This window comes from Fonsecaea monophora (genome assembly GCF_001642475.1).
Source record: "Fonsecaea monophora strain CBS 269.37 chromosome Unknown Scaff12, whole genome shotgun sequence".
In the NCBI taxonomy this organism is placed as follows: Eukaryota; Fungi; Ascomycota; class Eurotiomycetes; order Chaetothyriales; family Herpotrichiellaceae; genus Fonsecaea; species Fonsecaea monophora.
Window position 1 is genome coordinate 294,609 of NW_019173943.1, and position 19,038 is coordinate 313,646.

General features: G+C 53.0%; 9 protein-coding genes across 9 annotated transcripts; 4 read left to right on the forward strand and 5 right to left on the reverse strand.

The window, feature by feature from the left end:
• Positions 1 to 948: 948 nt before the first annotated feature.
• AYO21_02694 (hypothetical protein) lies at positions 949 to 1,947 on the forward strand (the record flags this gene model as incomplete). Its single annotated transcript, XM_022652671.1, has 1 exon — positions 949 to 1,947. The coding sequence occupies one exon, from the start codon at positions 949 to 951 to the stop codon at positions 1,945 to 1,947; it is 999 nt and encodes a 332-aa protein (XP_022515027.1).
• Positions 1,948 to 2,862: 915 nt separating this feature from the next.
• Positions 2,863 to 3,681, forward strand: AYO21_02695 (hypothetical protein; the record flags this gene model as incomplete). The annotated part of the gene is made up of 1 exon (XM_022652672.1): positions 2,863 to 3,681. One exon carries the CDS (start codon positions 2,863 to 2,865, stop codon positions 3,679 to 3,681), a length of 819 nt encoding a protein of 272 aa, XP_022515028.1.
• A 153-nt stretch (positions 3,682 to 3,834) lies between these two features.
• On the reverse strand, positions 3,835 to 5,970 carry AYO21_02696 (hypothetical protein; the record flags this gene model as incomplete). The annotated part of the gene is made up of 6 exons (XM_022652673.1): positions 3,835 to 3,859; positions 3,930 to 4,482; positions 4,544 to 4,802; positions 4,874 to 5,237; positions 5,301 to 5,542; positions 5,596 to 5,970. The coding sequence occupies 6 exons, from the start codon at positions 5,968 to 5,970 to the stop codon at positions 3,835 to 3,837; spliced, it is 1,818 nt and encodes a 605-aa protein (XP_022515029.1).
• A 668-nt stretch (positions 5,971 to 6,638) lies between these two features.
• AYO21_02697 (hypothetical protein) lies at positions 6,639 to 8,572 on the forward strand (the record flags this gene model as incomplete). Its single annotated transcript, XM_022652674.1, has 6 exons — positions 6,639 to 6,781; positions 6,836 to 6,849; positions 6,899 to 7,184; positions 7,241 to 7,438; positions 7,487 to 8,167; positions 8,224 to 8,572. 6 exons carry the CDS (start codon positions 6,639 to 6,641, stop codon positions 8,570 to 8,572), a joined length of 1,671 nt encoding a protein of 556 aa, XP_022515030.1.
• Positions 8,573 to 8,760: 188 nt separating this feature from the next.
• Positions 8,761 to 10,774, reverse strand: AYO21_02698 (ATP-dependent protease La; the record flags this gene model as incomplete). Its single annotated transcript, XM_022652675.1, has 7 exons — positions 8,761 to 9,112; positions 9,547 to 9,631; positions 9,688 to 9,824; positions 9,896 to 9,959; positions 10,023 to 10,335; positions 10,469 to 10,512; positions 10,573 to 10,774. 7 exons carry the CDS (start codon positions 10,772 to 10,774, stop codon positions 8,761 to 8,763), a joined length of 1,197 nt encoding a protein of 398 aa, XP_022515031.1.
• A 969-nt stretch (positions 10,775 to 11,743) lies between these two features.
• Positions 11,744 to 13,917, forward strand: AYO21_02699 (hypothetical protein; the record flags this gene model as incomplete). The annotated part of the gene is made up of 6 exons (XM_022652676.1): positions 11,744 to 11,843; positions 11,901 to 12,161; positions 12,246 to 12,510; positions 12,638 to 13,056; positions 13,095 to 13,443; positions 13,548 to 13,917. The coding sequence occupies 6 exons, from the start codon at positions 11,744 to 11,746 to the stop codon at positions 13,915 to 13,917; spliced, it is 1,764 nt and encodes a 587-aa protein (XP_022515032.1).
• Positions 13,918 to 14,445: 528 nt separating this feature from the next.
• AYO21_02700 (hypothetical protein) lies at positions 14,446 to 15,486 on the reverse strand (the record flags this gene model as incomplete). The annotated part of the gene is made up of 1 exon (XM_022652677.1): positions 14,446 to 15,486. The coding sequence occupies one exon, from the start codon at positions 15,484 to 15,486 to the stop codon at positions 14,446 to 14,448; it is 1,041 nt and encodes a 346-aa protein (XP_022515033.1).
• Positions 15,487 to 16,131: 645 nt separating this feature from the next.
• AYO21_02701 (hypothetical protein) lies at positions 16,132 to 17,673 on the reverse strand (the record flags this gene model as incomplete). The annotated part of the gene is made up of 5 exons (XM_022652678.1): positions 16,132 to 16,240; positions 16,300 to 16,488; positions 16,557 to 17,139; positions 17,203 to 17,297; positions 17,378 to 17,673. 5 exons carry the CDS (start codon positions 17,671 to 17,673, stop codon positions 16,132 to 16,134), a joined length of 1,272 nt encoding a protein of 423 aa, XP_022515034.1.
• Positions 17,674 to 18,202: 529 nt separating this feature from the next.
• On the reverse strand, positions 18,203 to 18,782 carry AYO21_02702 (hypothetical protein; the record flags this gene model as incomplete). Its single annotated transcript, XM_022652679.1, has 2 exons — positions 18,203 to 18,276; positions 18,338 to 18,782. The coding sequence occupies 2 exons, from the start codon at positions 18,780 to 18,782 to the stop codon at positions 18,203 to 18,205; spliced, it is 519 nt and encodes a 172-aa protein (XP_022515035.1).
• Between the last annotated feature and the right edge of the window lie 256 nt (positions 18,783 to 19,038).

A 19,038-nucleotide genomic window follows, 5' to 3' on the forward strand; every position in this document is an offset into this window, starting at 1 on the left:
ATGCCAACGTGCGGTGTCTAGGCCAGTCACAATATGTTTTTGGAGACGTTAGTTCGAACCCGGTATTCGTCGCAGCTCTCACAGTACCTCTGGACATCTGCAAAGCTGATCTGGATAGCATTACATTGGCAGGATCGCTACCACACCATTCATCAGGTGCAAGACGCGAATGCGTCGAGGTGGTTACGTGGCGCACGTCGTGGCGTTTTCTCCAAAGCGTCGTCGAGCCAAGCCGCTTGCGACTGTTCGCGACTCTATCCGTCTCATCTTGGTCTGAACGTCTGTATAGCCGCCCTAAGAACCCCATGAACCCCATCAAAGGTGACGCTATCTCCTTATTCCTTCGTAATCAGTATGATCTAGAACCTGGTTGGAAGCGCGAGGATATAAGCAAGCGAGCTTGCTAGGCTAAAGCTACCGTCAAGACTTATATTGATAGCTTGTATCACTTGGTACCTTTCTTCCTCTTAGCGAGCAAGAGGCGGCTGGCTTATCCCCCATGAAACAGGTGTACGTCAATTCTGCACGCACACAGCCAATATGGCCCTCTCCAGATGTGCAAGTAACTTTCACGTCCACGACCCGAGGGCCTGGTGTCGTTTGACATGACAACCCCTATCTGCCGTTCCCCACGGAGTATTGGAAAGCGAGGCTGAAAGCCCATTTGATGATGCCGCAGCACGAAACTTGCTACCATGTAGCCTCGCCTCTTCGATGGTGTTGTAAACAACGGCATCGTCGACGGCTGGACAATAAGTACCCCCAGAGGATGCTGATTCCTGTTAGAAAGGGAACCACTTCACCAACGAGAGGGGACTGAAGCCTCACTGACTTTCCTAGTCTATCAACCCGGGTACTCACAGGCTGGCCATTGAGTTATTCCTGTTATATTCAACTTACATTCCTTTGCTCTTTCCAGTTCGCTTTTTCCTGACTATTTAAATAACAATGCTGTTCAGTTTTGGAACCCCACTGCAACGCCAACGCCGCCACGCCCTCAACCCACATCGCCTCCTCCTCGCCCTCCTGACACTCACATCGGGTGCCGGCGCCCAAGACGATGATGAGCCGACCTCGTCAGTAGCTCAAGCTAGTGAGCCATTCACCGATCCTCTGACGGCACTGCCAATGCAACGTTTCTTCGGAGCACGGACACAATTCGCCTTCTCCATGGCATTATCCACCGCCGCAACGACAACAACGTCCTTCATCGGACAGCTCTCCTTTCCGCTAGTGGGTGGCGCTGGCTGGGGCGCCTTCGGCCTCACAGGCGAGATGGAAGGCAACTTCATTCTGGCCGTGTGGCCGGATGGCGCAGGCGGCGTCATGGCGTCGTTCCGCCAGGCCATAGACGAGGACAACCCGGCCGAAGTGCGTGGCAACTTCGCTGTGCGGCCCATCGCCAATGCCGTCTCCGTCAGCAACACGCAGCTCACATACACCTTCCTCTGCGAGGAGTGCCTGAACAGCAGCCTCGGCCTGGGGCCGGAGGCCACCGTTGCCAACGCCGTCATGGGCTGGGCCTTGTCTGAGCGAGCGGTGCGCGACCCCGGAAACCCTGCGGCGTTCTTGGGATTTCATGAGCGTGGCTTTGGACCATTTACAGCGAGGTTGGGCGACGCTAGGACAGCGGCATTCGAAGGCGTGGCAGCGACGGCTGGGTTGCCGGTGGCAGACTCGGGGAACGCGGTTCCAGCCCAAACCAATATATTTGACGGCGAGGGAAGTGGGGACGAAGGCGGCAGCGGTGATGACGACGATGACGACGACGATGATGATGATGATTTCTTTGGGGTAGCTGCTAGTACTGGTGCTGGTGCTGGTGCTGGCGTCCCTGCTACAGGAACTAATATCGGCAGCGGAGCCGCAGCTTCCGGTAACAACAACCAGGGTGGCGGTAGGGACGACAACGCGGATGACTCGGACGACTCGGACGACGATGACTGATGATGAGAATTGTATCATCAGTAGCGTCCAACAGGGCCTATTGTAAGGTGAATTACCTCTGTGCGTCTGTCACTATTTGATGCCCCTTGATCTACTGTACATATCTGTCCTTCCATCGATCACTACTTGGGTCACTGAGCGCTCAGTAGTGCACTATCGTTTGTAACATAGAACAGAGACCGGATCTCCGTGGCAAAACTGCCACAAAAGCAAGACAGTTCTCGAAAATCCCAGGCTCAGCATTAGGTTGGGTGCTGTGGCTAATGCTTGTCTGCGATGAGAAGAGCTTCCCCGGAATCTGAACAGGCTCCTGAGAGGACAAAGGGCACTAGAATCACAAGACGAAGTCCTTTAAGGCTTGAGCCTTATTGGCTGGGAAATGGGACAATTTCTACCCTGATGAGTGTAAAGGTCGCGAACCACATGTCCACTTCTTCCATCAGTCTATGTTGTAGGTATTCCACATGCGCAGCCAGGTCCGACCATCTGCCTCGCTTTCCATCGCCGAGTACTATACTCCGTGTATTCTGATAGGTCCTTGGGACTGGTAGGATTCGCCATGTTCCTCCATCAAGTCACTGAAAGTATCGTGGCCTTGCATGTGCCTTGCTGCCCGGACTCTCTTACGTGACTCGCTTAACTCCGTCAACGGCTCCACTTGCCGTAACTGCTCACAGTGCGAAAAGCGGCAGGTACTACTTCCTAATGCGGAAGGCCATTTCCCGACTTCTCCGCATTCTCAACCTTCAGAGTCTCGGGCCCTTTTTTCCTTCTCCAACATCTCAGCGAATGGCAGAAAATGGTTGACGTCTTTGCGTATGACTTAGTCAACATTTCGTTCAAATTTGATTGATTCTCTTAACAAGTCCTTTTTTGCCCGTGCCGAAATTTCTGCCAACACAGATAACAAAGACAATGCCTCCCACGGGTGTCGCCATCCTCCTCGGCGCTGGGCCCACAACCGGTTCGGGTATTGCCCGTGTCCTCGCCCGGCCATCCCAAGGAAACCTCGCTGTCGCCCTGCTCTCGCGCAGTGGCGATGTCCAGCTCGCCGAGCGCCTGTCGCGCGAGTCCGACGGCGGGGTGCTCAAGGCGTTCAGAACCGACACTACCGAGCAGAGCCTGAGTAATGTGTTTGAGGAGATCAAGAAGTGGTCTGAATCGCTGGGCCAGGACGTGAAGTTGAAATTGGCCATCTGGAGCATCAAACACTCGCACAAGACGCCCTTCGAGGAGGAATCCGCCCAGCGTTTTGGCGGTAGCTTGCAGACCTACGTCACCGGGGCCATGGTTTTCAGCCAGCTGAGTCTCAAATGGATGCTCGCACAGTACCCAGCGGATGTCGAGAAGAGTTCAGCAAGTGGAGGTGAGGAAATGATCAAAAAGGGAACCTTGATCTTCACTGGAACCTTGGGCGCTTTGAGAACCAATCCCGGCTACGCCGCGTACGGGGCCGGACGAGCGGGCGTGAGGATGCTGGCCCAGAGTCTGGCCAGGGAGTATTCCGCCAAGGGTGTTCATGTGGTTCACGCGATTGCCAATGGCGGTATCGTCGATGTCGATGCATCTGTCGGCGCGGAGGGAGATGACGCGAAAGCCAAAGAGGCCAAAGTCGCTCTAGGAGAAAGGATCCGCGCGGAAAGCGTGGGCAGATTGTACCTGGAGTGTATGCGCCAGAGCTGCGACTTGTGGGTCCACGAGTTAGACATGAGGCCTGCGAGGGAGAAGTTTTGATTGCTTCGAACCATCCCAGCTAGCCACCACTCGGTATAGAGACTTGAGGCATGTGGCCGAACATACTCGGAAATGACTGAGTGTCTGTGCGAGGGACATACTAAGAGAGGATGCCATCAACTACCTACATAAGTACCTACATCATATATTCGTTCATTGCGTGAGAGATTTTAAAAAGCTGTCATGATACCAATAGTCTTGTATTTTCCCAACTCTCCCCATTTTCTACTCACTACCTTTCTACGTACCAAGCCAGGTCGTTTCCACTTTGCAACTCATACTCCAAGAACCCGTTGCCCAAGAATCGAAAGCGGTTCTTGTCTCTAGTCACAATCTCAAAGTCTTCGGGACGCAGGTCCTGGATGAGCCGCTTGAAGACCAACGCGCTGCCGGCAAAGGTGGCCGTCACGCGGCCGTCGACGGTGTTGTTCTTGTACCAGCTGCGACAGGCCCCGGTCCAGGTCAACGTCTTATGGATCTGGTCCGAATAGAGAATAAACTCGTCCACGGCACTCTGCTTGGGCACGACGGCTTTGATGTCCTCCGTGGCGATCTTCCGCATCCACTTGATCATGTACTCGGCACTCCAGCCGAGACTCTCCATCAGAGAGCCATGGCCGATCAGCGCGTTCGGCCCCGTGAACATGAAGTAGTTGGGCATGTCGGCCGACGCGAGTGAGAGGTAGGACGAAGGCTCCTCGGCCCATTTGTCTGCGAGGTTCACCGAGTCGCGACCAACGATGGGGTACTGAGGACGGTAGGAGACGTCGAACCCCGTGGCACAAACAACTGGATCGGGCACTGGGTTAGCCTTTGCCGGGACCTCTCAAGCAAGGGTGTCTCGGAATGTGTAAACCCTTACCGACATCCACCTTGTACGTCTTCCCGTCGGCGGTGACGACGCTGTCGGCATCGATGTGCGTGATGGGGCTTTGAGTGAGCTCCACGTTGTCGCGCAAGAAGGATTCGAGATAGCCTTCGCCCGGTGTGATCCTCCGACAGCCCAGCTCCCACTTCGGAATCAGTAGCTCGCACAGTCTCGGGTCGTTTTGTAATTTGCTCGTCATCTGTGTACGAGCCAGCTCATAGATCTGCCGATTGAGCTCCGAACCTTTCAAAAACTGCGGGTGTCCTTTGTCAGCTTGGTAATTTTTCCCAAGGACATTTTGCTCGGGGGCTGAATTTGCCATACCATTTTGAAACTGTCGTTGATGCTGTGGATTATCTTCTTGCGATATTCATGATGTTTCTTGGGGTTGTTCAAAAACTCTTGCTTCTCTTCGTCGGTGTACGCCGGGTTATACGCAGGGTCGTCCTTACCCAGCAGGGACGCCGGGTTCATGGTACTGACTACCCACGTAGGCCCGCGTTGGAAACTCGTCACCTTTGTTCCAGATAGCTTGGCCAATTGGGGCAGAATCTGGATTCCGGATGAACCGTTGCCTATCACGGCAATTCTTTTGTTGCTGTAGTCGTATTCGTGGTCCCAGTTGGCCGAATGGACCTTCTTGCCTGTAAATTGCGACAGTCCAGGAATCGACGGCCACTTCCAGTTGCTGTGGCGCACAAGTCAGCTACTTCAGAGCTTGGAGGATCATTTCTCGGGAAAAACATCTGACTTTAGGAAACCTTGCGCTGATATTAAAATGTCCGCATATTCCTGTATAACAGCGCCGTTATGCTCGACCGTCACCTGCCACTGACCGCGATCTTCTTGCCAATACGCACCCGTGACGCGATGATTGTACTTGACGTCCCGTTCGAGATTCCATTTCTGAGCCGTCTTCTTCATGTATTCCCAAATTTCAGGGCCAGTTGAGAAGAACCGAGTCCAGCTGGGGTTGGGGTCAAACGGAAAAGCCTCCGCCGGTCAGCAATCAAGCAATCCGCTCGTGATAACGCTGCGGAACGTACATAGATGTGCGAGGGAACATCGCAGACAACGCCCGGGTAGGTGTTTACCAGCCAAGTGCCGCCCAGCTCGGACCTCGCTTCGTAGATCGTGTGGTCGATCATATCGGGGAGGTCGGGGTGTTGGTGCTGAAACTTGTGGGCCAGCGTGAGGCCCGAATAGCCAGCACCAATCGTGACGACACGGAGCTTTCTGGGCGTGTATGCTGGCAGAGGGTTCAGTACTGTGCTCGCATCTTTCAGACTTTGGGAGTCGCCGGCATGGGCAGTCGGTTCAGGGACCCCGTCAGACGTGACACCAGCGCTGTTGCTGGTTCCATCGGGCGCGCTCTTGGTCGCACTGGCTGTAACGCCGTTGGTCTCGCTATGGTATGCCATTGTCATGTGGTAAAATGAACCAGATGCTGTTGGGAGTGCATCACAAGCGGAAGTGGCATCAGGTCCTGGGAATAAATCAAATCCCCTCAGGCTGTGGTGAAGGCCGAGGTCAGTGCGATCATGCCACTGCCATGTACATACAGCCTTGCCGGCGGAATGACTTTTTCTCGCCAGCTCCACTGCGGAAGCCAGCCTGTGATTCTGCTGGAGTCGCAAGTGAGTGCAGGAGTGGAGCCCACGATGGTGTTTTTACCCGCTTTAGGGATCCGTACTATCAAGGCACCAAGTCCCCTTTCGCCGAAATGCATTGACCGGTGATCTAGACGCGTCAGACCACTCGGCCGTGCACGAAACACACGATTTGACATATCATTGATGGCCTTGAGATGGGACAAGGCAAAATACCCCTGTCGCCGAAAACCTTTCGGCAAAGGTTCAGACTCGAGGCGCCGCTATGATCCCTCCAGTTGCTGGGGAAGTTTTTATCAACCCCATGCATGTCTCGATAGCATATATCGGGTCTTGTGAGCAAATGGTTAGATTCGCCTGCTCAACAACTCCTTCCAGCTCGTTCGTCACATACCTTCATCCCAGTGCTGCGCCTTTCTTCAACAGCATCACTCGCTCCGCAGGTTGCTCTCCCCCACCAGACGATATTCCCGCAGGACATGGGTTCCATAGGAGAGTGCCGCGAGTATGATGCTCTACTTATCGGTGCCGGCTTCGGAGGCTACACAATGCTTCCGAAGCTGCGCAAATTGGGACTGCGAGCCAAGATATTTGAACGCGGGTCAGGCTCTGGAGGCGTCTGGTTCGTATTTCGACTGTGAAAAGCGTTGGGCAGCCTGACTGACGATCGTTGCAGGCATTGGAATCGATGTAGGTGATTCATTCCTCATGGCTGGGTAAGAAGCTCACGCCTTTCAAGACCCCGGTGCTCGCGTCGACAGCGACTCGCCGGCATATCAATTCTTCGATCGGGAGATTTGGGAGGATTTTACCTTTTCTGAACGGTTCCCTGGGTACCGTGAATTACAAAAGTACTTTCAGCATGTGGAGAGAAAATGGGACCTTCGGAAAGATATCGAGTATCACAAAAACGTCACTTACGCACACTGGGATCCCGAGAGTCGGCGCTGGGTGGTAGGCTGTTCTGACGGAACAACGACGCGATGCAAATGGCTGTTTACGAATGTGGGCTTTGCGGCCAAGGAGTAAGTGCGTCGTGACACCATGCAATCTTTCTGTGGAATGACTGAACGGAGCACAGGTACAAACCGTATCTCAAAGGCTCGGCCGACTTTCAAGGTGAGATGTTCCACACGGCTCATTGGCCAGACCACGATGTCGCCCTCAAAGACAAACGCATCGCCGTCATCGGGACTGGTGCCAGTGGGATCCAGGTGATTCAAGAAGCCGGTAAAGTCTGCAAGCATCTCACGGTGTATCAACGCACCCCTAATTTCTGGTGAGTTGCCTCGTATCCGAAGTCGAACGCCTTCTGAGATATCATCAGTCTACCGATGCAGCAGCGTCGTCTGGATCCGGTGGAAGAGCAGAGAAAGAAAGACAGTGGCCTGTACGAGGCGGCCTTCAAAGCGTGCGAAAAGACCTCTGCTGGTGTGCCGTACGAATCGAATGGCCGCAAGACCTTCGATGATACCAGTGAAGAGCGGGAAGCGTATTGGAATCGCCTCATACAGGACGGTGGCTTCAAGTTTTGGGTCGCCGGTTACGACGACCTGACCTTGGACCAGAGAGCCAACGACGCTGCCTACGACTTCTGGCGCCGCATGGTCCTCAAACGGATCAAGGATCCCCAGAAAGCCCGTCTGCTGGCGCCAGAGGTCCCACCGCATCCTTTCGGTGCAAAGCGTCCGTCGCTGGAACAAGACTACTTTGAGGTTCTCAGCCAGCCAAATGTCGACATCGTCGACGTGAACGAGTTCCCTATCCAGGAAGTCAACGCAACGGGGATTCGTACTACCGCGGGGCAAGTCGATGTGGACATAATTGTTCTCGCAACCGGCTTCGACGGCTTGACGGGTGGCTTTATGGACATCGACATCCAAGGGATTGATAGAAAGACCCTGAAACAATACTGGAGTGACGGAGTCAAAACTTCCATGGGGGTCGCGATCCCGAGGTTTCCCAACCTGTTCTTCCTGTTTGGGCCACAAGCACCATCAACATTCTCGTAGGTGTTTCTCTTTGTACTGGCGGTCCTTGAGCCTAACAGCATGTCTTTCCCAGAAACGGTCCGACCTGTATTCAATTTCAAGGCCAATGGTTCGCAAAGCTGGTCCAGAAAATGCTCGACGAAGGCATAGAAACACTGGAACCCACCGAGGAAGCAGCAGAAAGCTGGACCGAGAAGATTCGTGAGCGGTGGGAAGCAACTCTGCTCCCTCGGGGCAAGATAAGTATCTCTGCCGCTCCAAAGGTGGCCTTCACTGACATTTCACACAGCTGGTGGACTGGTGCAAACATCCCAGGCAAAAAGGTGCAGCCACTCAGCTGGGCAGGGGGGCTCCCGTCATATATGCAGATGCTGTATGAGACGCTGGAGAAGGACTATCAGGGCTGGATCGTCGGAAAATAGCCATGCGAGATTTGCTGTGTCGTAAGGTGTCCAAGTGAAAGTTGACCTGGGGTAGAGGAGGAGCATTTGATTTACAGAGAACTACAAGGAAGGGGTTTGGAGATGGCAAGGTTTTGCGACATGTGCAACGTCTATACAATAGTTCAGCCTTGCGAGCCTTGCCGACCAGTCATATCCCGTGTATGGGATCATTTCTCTGGCCAGGCGATCAATGGCCATATCTCCGCAATCTTTCCCCCCTGAAACCGAAAGAAGACGTGCTCGTAAAACACCACGCGATCTTGCCCCAACTTCTTGTTCTGAGAATCGTGGCTCAGTCTGAATCTCGCTGAGACCATGCCATCCAGGTCAGTCGAGCAGTTGTCATCCACAACTAACATCTCTAGATCAAGGCGAAAATTCTCGAACTTCCCGACAATTCCATCGATCATTCTGCCATAATCCTGGCTGGTCATCGGCGGCTGTGCGTTGTAGATGACGCCGTCGTGGACAAACTCTGGTAGTTGGGAGAATCTGCGCTCGCTCATGCAGGCCGCGTATCTGGAGCAAATTGTACGCAGATTCGTTGGTTTTGGCGGATGAGATGATTGGGTAGGTAGCATTTTAGGCGTCAAGAGGGGGAACAGGAGGCCTGGATAGTTGGTAAAGGAATATACCCTGCTGAAGAGTGGAACGAGATCAGATTTTATAACAGCCATAGCTTTGTTCTTTGCCCTTGGTTGAGTAATTTCGGCGAAGATATGACTGGTAGGCGCATGGTGGTGAATGACCAGTCCGTCAATGTGACATTCAATATACTAACGTTTACACCGTGAAGCCGCATTGCACCTCCTCGACATACAGTATCATGCCACCGTCTCAACAACAGCCTGCTTTTTCATTACATTTCTTGTCTATGGAAGGTCAAAGTCCACCACTATGCGCCTACAGTCATCAGCAACCCGTTGTACAGGCCTGTGCCGTATAGAACTCACCCTGCAACTTGTCCCTTTTTCAACCTTTGCACGGCTTCATTGAACTTGTTCACTCCAACCACGACAGGCTCCAGGTGGATCTTTCCTGCAACCAACATTAAATATCCATTACTCCATCTGTCACCAGCATCAGTGTCTTACCTCGTTTCGCAAAGTCCAGTGTGGCAGCTATATCCTTCCGGCTGCTCGACAGGGTGCCCTTGATTGACTGGTTCTTCAAGCAAAGCTGGGTAGGATCCGCATCAATGTGATATCGACCCTTGGGCGGGAGTCCGACGCTGTTTCTCACTCACTCAATTCATCCATGCTTCTCATCAACCCGAAGATTCAAGGTGTTGTTTTGACATACCACATTACCACTCCACCGATACGTGAACCAAGATAGCCCAGCGATACGGGATAAGCCTGTACAGCTAATAGCTCAAATCAGATCCAACCACGAATCAGATATCTCAGCTTCGAGTAGGCACACTTACCACTGACAAACACGCCGTGAGCACCTCCATTGGTGACTTCCAAGACCTTTTTGACCGGGTCTGCCTCGGTCATAAAATCGACAAAATACTCAGCACCAAGGCTGAGCGAAAGCGATCGACGACTTTCGCCAGTATCGACCACCACAGGCCGTATACCCATGGCGCAAGCCAGCTGTACACCCTGGATGCCTGTTCCACCGCCTCCGCCAGGAAATACGGCCCAGTCACCGGCTCCAAGTCCAGATTCTTTCAGCGAAGCATACATGGTACCTGCAGAGCACATGGCAGACCCTGCCACGTAGTCAGAAACTCCCTGGTCATTGCTTCAGCTGGAGAACATTAGATATCAGTCCTGGTCACAGATACCTCGGGAATGAGCTAGGGCCATGATGTTGTATCAGTGTCTATTCTTTCAGTTTCCTTGAGAGATTTGCTCTGCAACGAACATGGACAAACCCTTCTGGGACGGCACAATACTGCTTGTAAGTTCCTGCGAGAAATCAATCCACAGCCTCTTCACACCGGAGGACAAGTCATTGGACGTACGTACCGTCCACTGTCCCCCCCGTATAGACTGCTTGCGGGCAGTATGTCTCTCTTCCAGATTTGCACGAGTCGCACAAGCCGCATGTGCTATGGATCGGACCATATGCCGCTCGTTGGCCGACTTTGCAACTCTTGACGCTGTCGCCGATCTTGACAATTACTCCAGCACCTTCGTGGCCGGCACAAGAGAGACCCATCTCCGACATTTTTGGAAATGTCCAATCATTCATCATAAAATGCACATCGGTCAAGCACAATCCGGTTACATTGAGCTTGATGAGAACTTCCGAAGGCCCTGTCAACATCATTCCATCAGCAACTGGTCCATCAGCAGTCATGGCCGGGATGTATAGTCCAACCGATGCAAGGCACTGGAACTTTCTCAACTGCCACGAAGAAGTCCGGTCCTTCGTTTTTCTGCTCGACGTTTGTAAGTTGAGGTCTCTATGTCTTCGATGTACAGCCGTCTACGCACGACAACTCCTGCCCAACACTCCTTGGGGATCTCCATGGTCGCTTCTTCCTCGTTTGACATCCGCCCTCTACTTTTGTGGGATTCGCGTTGGGAAATCTGAATAAGCGCTTGTACCCTAGGTTACAAGTGGACGTCTTTGTTTCTCGCGTTACGAAGACACAGTACGAATTGAATAGCTGACGACTAGTTTACATGTCGTGTGTACGACTACTGTCCTTGCCTCGCACCAAGACCAGCACCATCGAGCAATCCGGTCTCCTCTTCTTTCGCCGAAATGCTGGTCTTCCTTTTCTACCCCAGCCATGCTGTCTTGGAAAAGACAATCTCCACGCGCCATGTTAGAGGCAACAAGATTACCTTCGTCTGACTCTTCCTCACGGGCACCAATAGAAGCGCCTTGAGCCAATCCACGTTTAGGTCCGTTCCGTTTTCGGCGAAAGTTGTCCACCGGACATGTGGGCACTCCGCGGCCAGCCTTCTCCCCCCGCGATATCTTCCTCCGTTGGCATCTATACCCCAGAATTCTGTGGAATGGGTTCTGTGGGGGCCTTCAGTCTGGCTATATTATACCGTCGTCATGGTCGTTATCCAAATGTCTTGGGTCTTTCACCATCTATTACAGCATCGTACCCTTCTTGCCTCACTTACAGTCTTTATTGTTTGAACGTTAAAGGGATCTGTCTCATCTCCCCTCACAGCCATGGGCGATGACAAGGTGGAATACGAGAACTGGGAGGTTCAGCCCAACGTGGTCGTCACGGAGCAATACATAGAGGGTACCGTCAAGAGCTTCTTTTTCGGTCTTTGGTGATTAGGAGAAATGGCTGACTTTCGCGTGCGTGTGATATTTCTTGCAGCCGAACCCACCTGGGCAAAATACATCCCTGGAGGCTACTCGAGGTCGAGATGCTTGAAACTGTCGGGTATGCCCATGGTTTCGTGCATCCTTGGCCTCGCCGGGACGTGTCTCCTGTTCTTTGGCTACGACGCCGCTGTCATGAGCCTGGTCAACATCAACCCGGACTATCTCCAACACATGGACTCTGCTGGAGGCACGGACCGTGATGCCGCGCGCGTTGGAGGCATCGTGAGCTTCTGGTTCCTGGGTTTCCTCATAGGTATATATTTCCACCAACCATGCCCTTTTTTGCCTCGTTTTCCTCAGAAGTGCCGGCTGACGTGGGATGCATTTTTGCATTCAGGTGGAATTCTGGCCGGTAGCTACGCCGACAAGATTGGACGACTCAAATCCATACAGCTGGGGTGCGTCTGGGGGATAGTGGGTGCCTGTCTTTTGGCGTCCGCTCAGAACTTCTCCTGGATGGTCTGCGCGCGTATCATCAGCGGCATAGGTTGCGGCCACCTCAACACCATAGCCCCAATCTGGACCTCGGAACTCGCAGACTACAATCTACGGGGCGCATATGTCTCGGTGCAGTTTACCATGTGCGTGGGAGGGGCGACCATGTAAGCTTGACCACTGACCTACCTACCTACCTACCTTCCTGCCTACCTGCCTGCCTGCCTGCCTTGAGCGGGCACATATACAGACATGGCCATCTCTCAAGGCTGTCCACAACTAACATTGGACCAGGACATATTGGATGGAATACGCCGCGCTCAAGACCCGGTCTCTCCAGTTCGCCTGGCGGTTTCCCCAAGGCTTCCAGATGGTCTTTCTGATCTTCATCCTCCTTGCAGCCAACTTTTTGCCAGAGACACCCCGCCACCTTGCAAAGACGGGTCGTTTCGACGAGGCTCGCGAGATACTTTTCCGCTGTCGCCTCACGCCTTCCGAGCAGGCGATTGAGCAGGAACTCGCCGAGATTCGAGAAGCCATTCGCATCGAGGCGACGTCCTCGGCTCACGGCTTTCTCTCCATGATATGGAAAAAGGATGCGCTGCATACCCGCCGTCGTGTCGCGCTGGCCATGGGTATCCAGGCGATGGAGAAGCTCTGTGGTCCCGATGCCATTGCGGCGTATGGACCCATCATCTTCGGCCTCAGTGGATGTGAGTTCTCCTCCACTGATCCTTGTCTCGTTTGTCAGCTTTTGATGGGGTAGAGAAGGAGAAGGAGAAGAAGTTTGAGCTGATTCACCGTGGTGTCGCTCTAGTTACTGGCAACTTGCCTGCCATGCTGGCCGGCTTCAACTTCATCTCCTACACATTCAGCGTCCCGATCGGCATGTACTTTGTCGAGCGGGCCGGGAGACGAAAGCTGATGCTGATCGGGCTGGTTGTCATGGGCTCTTCACTGCTCATTGCCGGCCCTCTCGCGAGAGAGGCCATCAACACCCCCGATACCGAGTTAACCAAGAAAAGAGCCTACGGCGCCGCCGTGGTGGCGTTTGTCTTCTTGTATACCTGCGGATTCGGCAGCACCTGGATCACATGCTGGTTGGTCTCTCCCTCACTCCAGTTCCTCATTGCGTTCCTGTTATTGTCTATCACAGACTTTGGTGTAACTCGTTCGGCCAACTGCTAACACACCTCTCGTACAGCTGGGTCTATCCCACCGAGATCTTTCCCCTGGCCACACGCGCAAAGGGTGTCTCGCTGTCCATGGTGTCGTTCGCCATCTGGGGCGCCGTCATCAACGAAGTCATCCCGTACGTCATCAGCGCCGTCGGGTGGTGGGTCTTCATCATGTTCGCGATCATGAATTTCCTCCAAATCATCCCCGTGTGGTTCTTCTACGTCGAAACGGCCAATCGTCACCTGGAAGATCTGGACATTCTCCTGGCCAGCGACAGTCCCCTGGCGTACAAGATGGAACGCGAGTTTGCCGAGAAGAAACGCGCCCTTGGCTTCCATGCGGAGAATGCGCAAGGCGTGGTTGGTGGGCACGCGTCGCCGGAGATGATGGGCTAGGTGATATATGAGATGTCTCAATGTTTGCGAGTTCCAAGAGCAAAGAAATACTTCTCGATGGTAGGCGCGGGCGGGCCCGAGGGTCCTGATCAAACCGATATCGATGTAAAGATCTTTAGTGACATGCCGGGCTAACGCACTGAACACCAGGTAATCGACGGGGCTTTTATAGATGGATTTTATTCTTCACAGCTTTCGGCAGGGGCCAAACGAGCTTGCTCCGATCTTCCTCAAGACCGTTTGTTACCAAAAGTCACAGGCCAATAGCTCCAACAGTAGTGAACCCCATCGCTAAACTCAGGTGTCACACCCACATGAGAAGATCCCTAGACATATAATAAACAGATAAGTCTCCAAACATGGCAATTCAGCTGTTTGGCAGTCGAATAGTATTCGTCATGATCAATCTTAGTCAATGTTTACAGATAGCGCTTTGGAGACGTATTATCATAATGCATGAATGCTCTTTTTTTTTACCTTTTTCAAGTTGTGTATCTAATTCCCGAGTCATCAAGAGTACCCTCGGCTTCATGACAGATACTTTTCCAGCGAATTCACCGTGTCCGTGACCGTGTCGGCCAAATCCCTCCACGTCACGCCCAGCGTCTTCGTGACCTTGCTGCTGTCGACCTTGTACAGCCCTCCCTCGGGATACCCGCCGCCGGGACTGTCCTCCGCGGGAAGCCGGTCGCGCAGTCGCTCGTGTCTCCTGCGGATGATCTCCACGATCTCCCTGTTGGAGAAGTAGCCGGCGGCGACGAGGAAGCGCTGGTTCGCGGCGCCGGGCTTCTCCAGGGCCAGGACGTGGCAGAGCGCGAGGTCCCGCACGTCGACCCACGTGAAGGTGGCGTTGTCGGGGATCTTGGCTTTGTACTTCCCCTGGATCAGGTCCCCGATGACCTGGTTGCTGGTGTTGAGCCGGTCCAGGCTGTCGAGGTGGCTTATCACGGGGCCCAACACCATCGGCGGACAGAGGGTGGTCAGGGAGAAAGCAGGCGGTCCTCGCGACTGTTGTTGTTGCTGTAGAAACTCCCACGCTGCCCTCTCGGCAAACGTCTTGCTCGCCCGGTAGCCGTTGGCGACGCTTTCCGACGCCTGTTCCAGAGTGACGGGGTTCCAGTCCTGTTCGGTGTACGTGTGCTCAGGCCAGGATCCCTTGAAAGGGTTCACGATCGAGGCGAACGACGAGGTAATGACGACTTGTTTGACCGTGGGGGCATGTTTGACGATCGACTTCAAAAGACCCGTCGTGCCTTTGATGGCGGGATCGAGGAGATCTCGTTGCACGTCCGTGACGTTGAAATGGAACGGGCTGGCCGTGTGGATGACGGCTTCGAAGGGCGGAGTGGAAGAAGTGAGGGCGGCGTCGAAGGCGTTTTCTTGGGCAATGTCTTCCACAATGGCAAAATCCAGTCGATCTGTCCCGACGGTTGGGTATGCCGCTCTGATCTGGTCGGCTTTGGCGGGAGAGCGCACCGTCGTCACCACGCTGTAGCCTCGCTGGATCAGATGGTCCAGTACATGCGCCGCGATGAAACCAGAGCCACCCGTTAGGAGCACACGTGTCATGATGGTCTGAGTTGTATTAATCCTGTCGTTCTAGTTCTCCCTGTTCGTTGCAAAACTGCGATTCAAAACAATGCGTGGCTTTACGAATGAGCTTTGATATCTGTCGCACAGGTTCTCTTATATTCCGAGCTACAACATCGACCAGCTTCGGCCTATACCTTGTGCTTGTCCCCCCCACAGAGCCTGGCTGTTAGGGCGTGTACACACCATGGTGCCGAAGTTCTTAAAGTGCCAGAGTGCTCATGTTCCCCGAGCTTCGGCGAACGTTTCCCGGCGAAATCGATTGACTTTTATCAGCAATGGCGTTGCCCGCATGATGGACGTCTGGAGGAAATGGGCGACCGGGTAATACCTACAGCGAAGAAAGAGGCCGCCAAAGTAATAGGTAAACCCCTTCGTATTCTTCTAGCTAGGTCTATCGCAGACTAGGAGTCCACAACTCATGCGAGAGAGACTCCTGGAACTTGGGCCGGTGGAAGAAGGGAAAGTTTAAAACGAAGGCATGAATCAATATTCCCCATTGTTATGTTTCGGACATCCTTTGCCGGTTATGACACTGACTGTCCAACTTGGTGCATTTTTGTCTCCGTAGGTCACACACACGGTTAACGATTCCTGTTTGTTTTTGAGGCATGATTTCGCATTTCAGAGTGGTGGAAGCATTTTCATCTCGGTAAAGTTTTTGAATACTGCGTGGATAGATTCGATAGAATCCACAGTACCATGCCAACCAAACTTGCGGGCTTTGTCCATGCTAGAAAGCCACTATTAGTATTGCCCCCCTTGGGTTTCCATCCGAGGAACACTTCTCACCTCGTTTGCCAGGACCACGTCAGCTCGAGCGCAAACTGTAGAAAAGCAAAAGTCTTGTCGGGATCTTGTAAAGGCTCGGTATTGAGTCCGTATTCTTGCTTCAGCTCTGCCCAGGCTTGTCGAGTTGCTGGCTCCTTAGCCCACTCGATGAAGCTAAAAGTCGACCGGAGCTTGCCTTTCGGGCCGTATCTAAAACATACAACATCAGCAAGCGATTCTTCTATCTGACAAGAACACCAGGGGCAGCTCCAACGTACCCTCTCGGGACAAATGGCAGCTCTACCTCGTGGTAGCTGGCGTTCTCCTGAGGTGGAAGCCACTCTAAACCAAACCAGGATGCCAGAATTGGCCACAACTTTGAGAACGTGAACTCGGAGCCATCGGTGATGTTGAAAGACTCCCCTGCCGTGCCTTCGTTCAAGACTAACCACTCGTAAAATGTACCCAGAATGACACCAGAGGATATGGGATGATTATTGTCCCAAGACACAAAATCCCCGGGATACCTCAGGGGCTGGTTCAGCTTTCGTTGAACGGCGGCATAGACCGCCAGCGGATAGAAGATGGTCATGTCTGTACCGGCGACGGCGGCCAGAATCCACTGCGGCATTGTAACATTGTAGCTGACGCCCGGGTGAGTTTTGGCATACTTGACCAACAAATCTTCTTGGGTGTAGTAGAAGTTGGGTTCTAACTCAACCCGGGGAGCTCCTTCGGTCAGAGGGACGTCGACGTGGCCTTGGTGAACGCCGTAGTTCTTTCCTCCAGTTTGAAGCAAGATTCGCCGGGGCTGAACATCTGCTTGGTCCAAGGCAGAAAGAAAGTTCCCAAAGAGCCGCCCTGCATGGGTAGAACTGTCACAACGAGCCCCTCTGCGTGTGCACTGGGTAGAAAGTCTCTCACCATTCGTTTCAGCCAAGTGATTTGCATCCCCAAACACCTTCGAGTCGGAGCCTTGTCTTGCAACCTGGACATAGCCGAAGTAGAAGATGTAATCACTGAGTAAGAATTCGCAACGTCAATTCCATCCCCCGTTGACAACAAACAGGAAACTGGGAGAGTGTGGGGGTGGCCTTACGCCTGGACTTTGTGTTCCCGCAAGGCACTGGCAATTCGACCAGGTTCCCAGAGTAAATCCACCGCTACGTGCTCGACGTTCTTCGCCTCTGTAGCCGGCGGTCTCCTGGACAGGGCATATATCTTCTCCCACCGGTCCGGACTGGAGCTGAGCACATCAACCACGGGTTGGCCAGATTGACCGCTGGCGCCGACAACGATAACTCGAAGATTTCTCTGAGAAGGATCGATGACAGGCAATCCGCGAAAAATGCCTTCTGAGCGGACCTGGTACGTCTTGCTTGTCGAGTGAGCCATGGTTTTTGATAGTTGTCGAACAGGACATCACCTCGCCATTGTGCATACCTTTGAAATATACTGATGCTCTGAGGAACCAGAACCGAGACTGGAAAACGGTCCGCCAGATGGTCATTAGTCAATCCTGAGTTTGACGGTGGCGTTACGTCTTGCTGAGAATAATCTTTTGCTTATTCGGCGAATTTGACAGACTCTCTTCCTATTCAGGAGATGCTCCCGACTGGTGCTCAAGACTTGATATTCTGAGAATAAAGTGATTGCTAATCTCTACTTGCTTTCATGGATGCAATCACAGTTCAAAGCATCAAGACTAGACATCAGACATGGCATTGTTGAGCTCTTAGGTGTAGCACGCAACCGATGTAAGTAATGCTAATGGCTCGTTCCTGGTTAGGATTTAATTCGATGCTTTCTTCTCGAAGCCTCATCATCCTTCGTAGATCGTCCTCCGCCTTGGTAATTGTTATCATATGTGACCTCATGGTTTGAAATCCTGAGGGTCTTTTGGTCAATCATTGTGACTATCTCTTCAGGCTTCGCCAATGTACTTTGGCCAATTTGGACTTGGATTACGAGCAATCCATCCACCGTCGACGATAAACGCTGTGTTCCAAGTCAGCGATCCACCAGATTGACCAGACACAGTTGGGATGGGAGATCTCACGATGTCCAGTAATGTAAGATGCTTCGTCTGAAGCCAGGAAAAGAACCAGCTGAGCCACCTCGTTCGGATGCCCTCCACGGTTCATGGGGATGCTCTCAAACAACTCTTCTCTTAATTGTTCGTTCTTTAGGGTCCCTTCCGTCATTGGAGTTTCCATAAACCCGGGACAGACTGTGACCGCACGGATCCCGTCCCTCGCATGGTCCATGGCGATGGTCCGCGTCAGGTTAACCAGTCCGCCTTTTGCGGCATTGTAGGAAGAAAGGCCATAATCTCCACCAATGCCAGAGATACTGGCCGTGTTCACAATCACTCCTTTTCCCGCCTTTTTCATGTGCGGAATGACGGCTTTGGCAAGGTAAAACGCGCCACAGAGGTTGGTCATGATGACTTTGTTGAAGACGTCGACGTCGTGTTCGACTACGGGGACGATCGGGCTCAGCATTGCTGCGTTGTGGAAGAGGACGTCGATTTTCTCGAATCTCGCAATGCAAGCATCGACTGCGGCAGAGCAGGACTTTGGGTCTGAATGTGTTCTCAATGTTAGTGTCATCGTACGATCCATGTAAAGTGGACAAATTGTGTCAGGGACGATGAGACAAATCTTTACCAGAGACATCGCAGGGGTGGAAGTGAGCCTTTGGACCAAATCGCTGTATTGCATCTCGTTCCTTTATGGTTGATCCCGGTCAGCAGTTTGC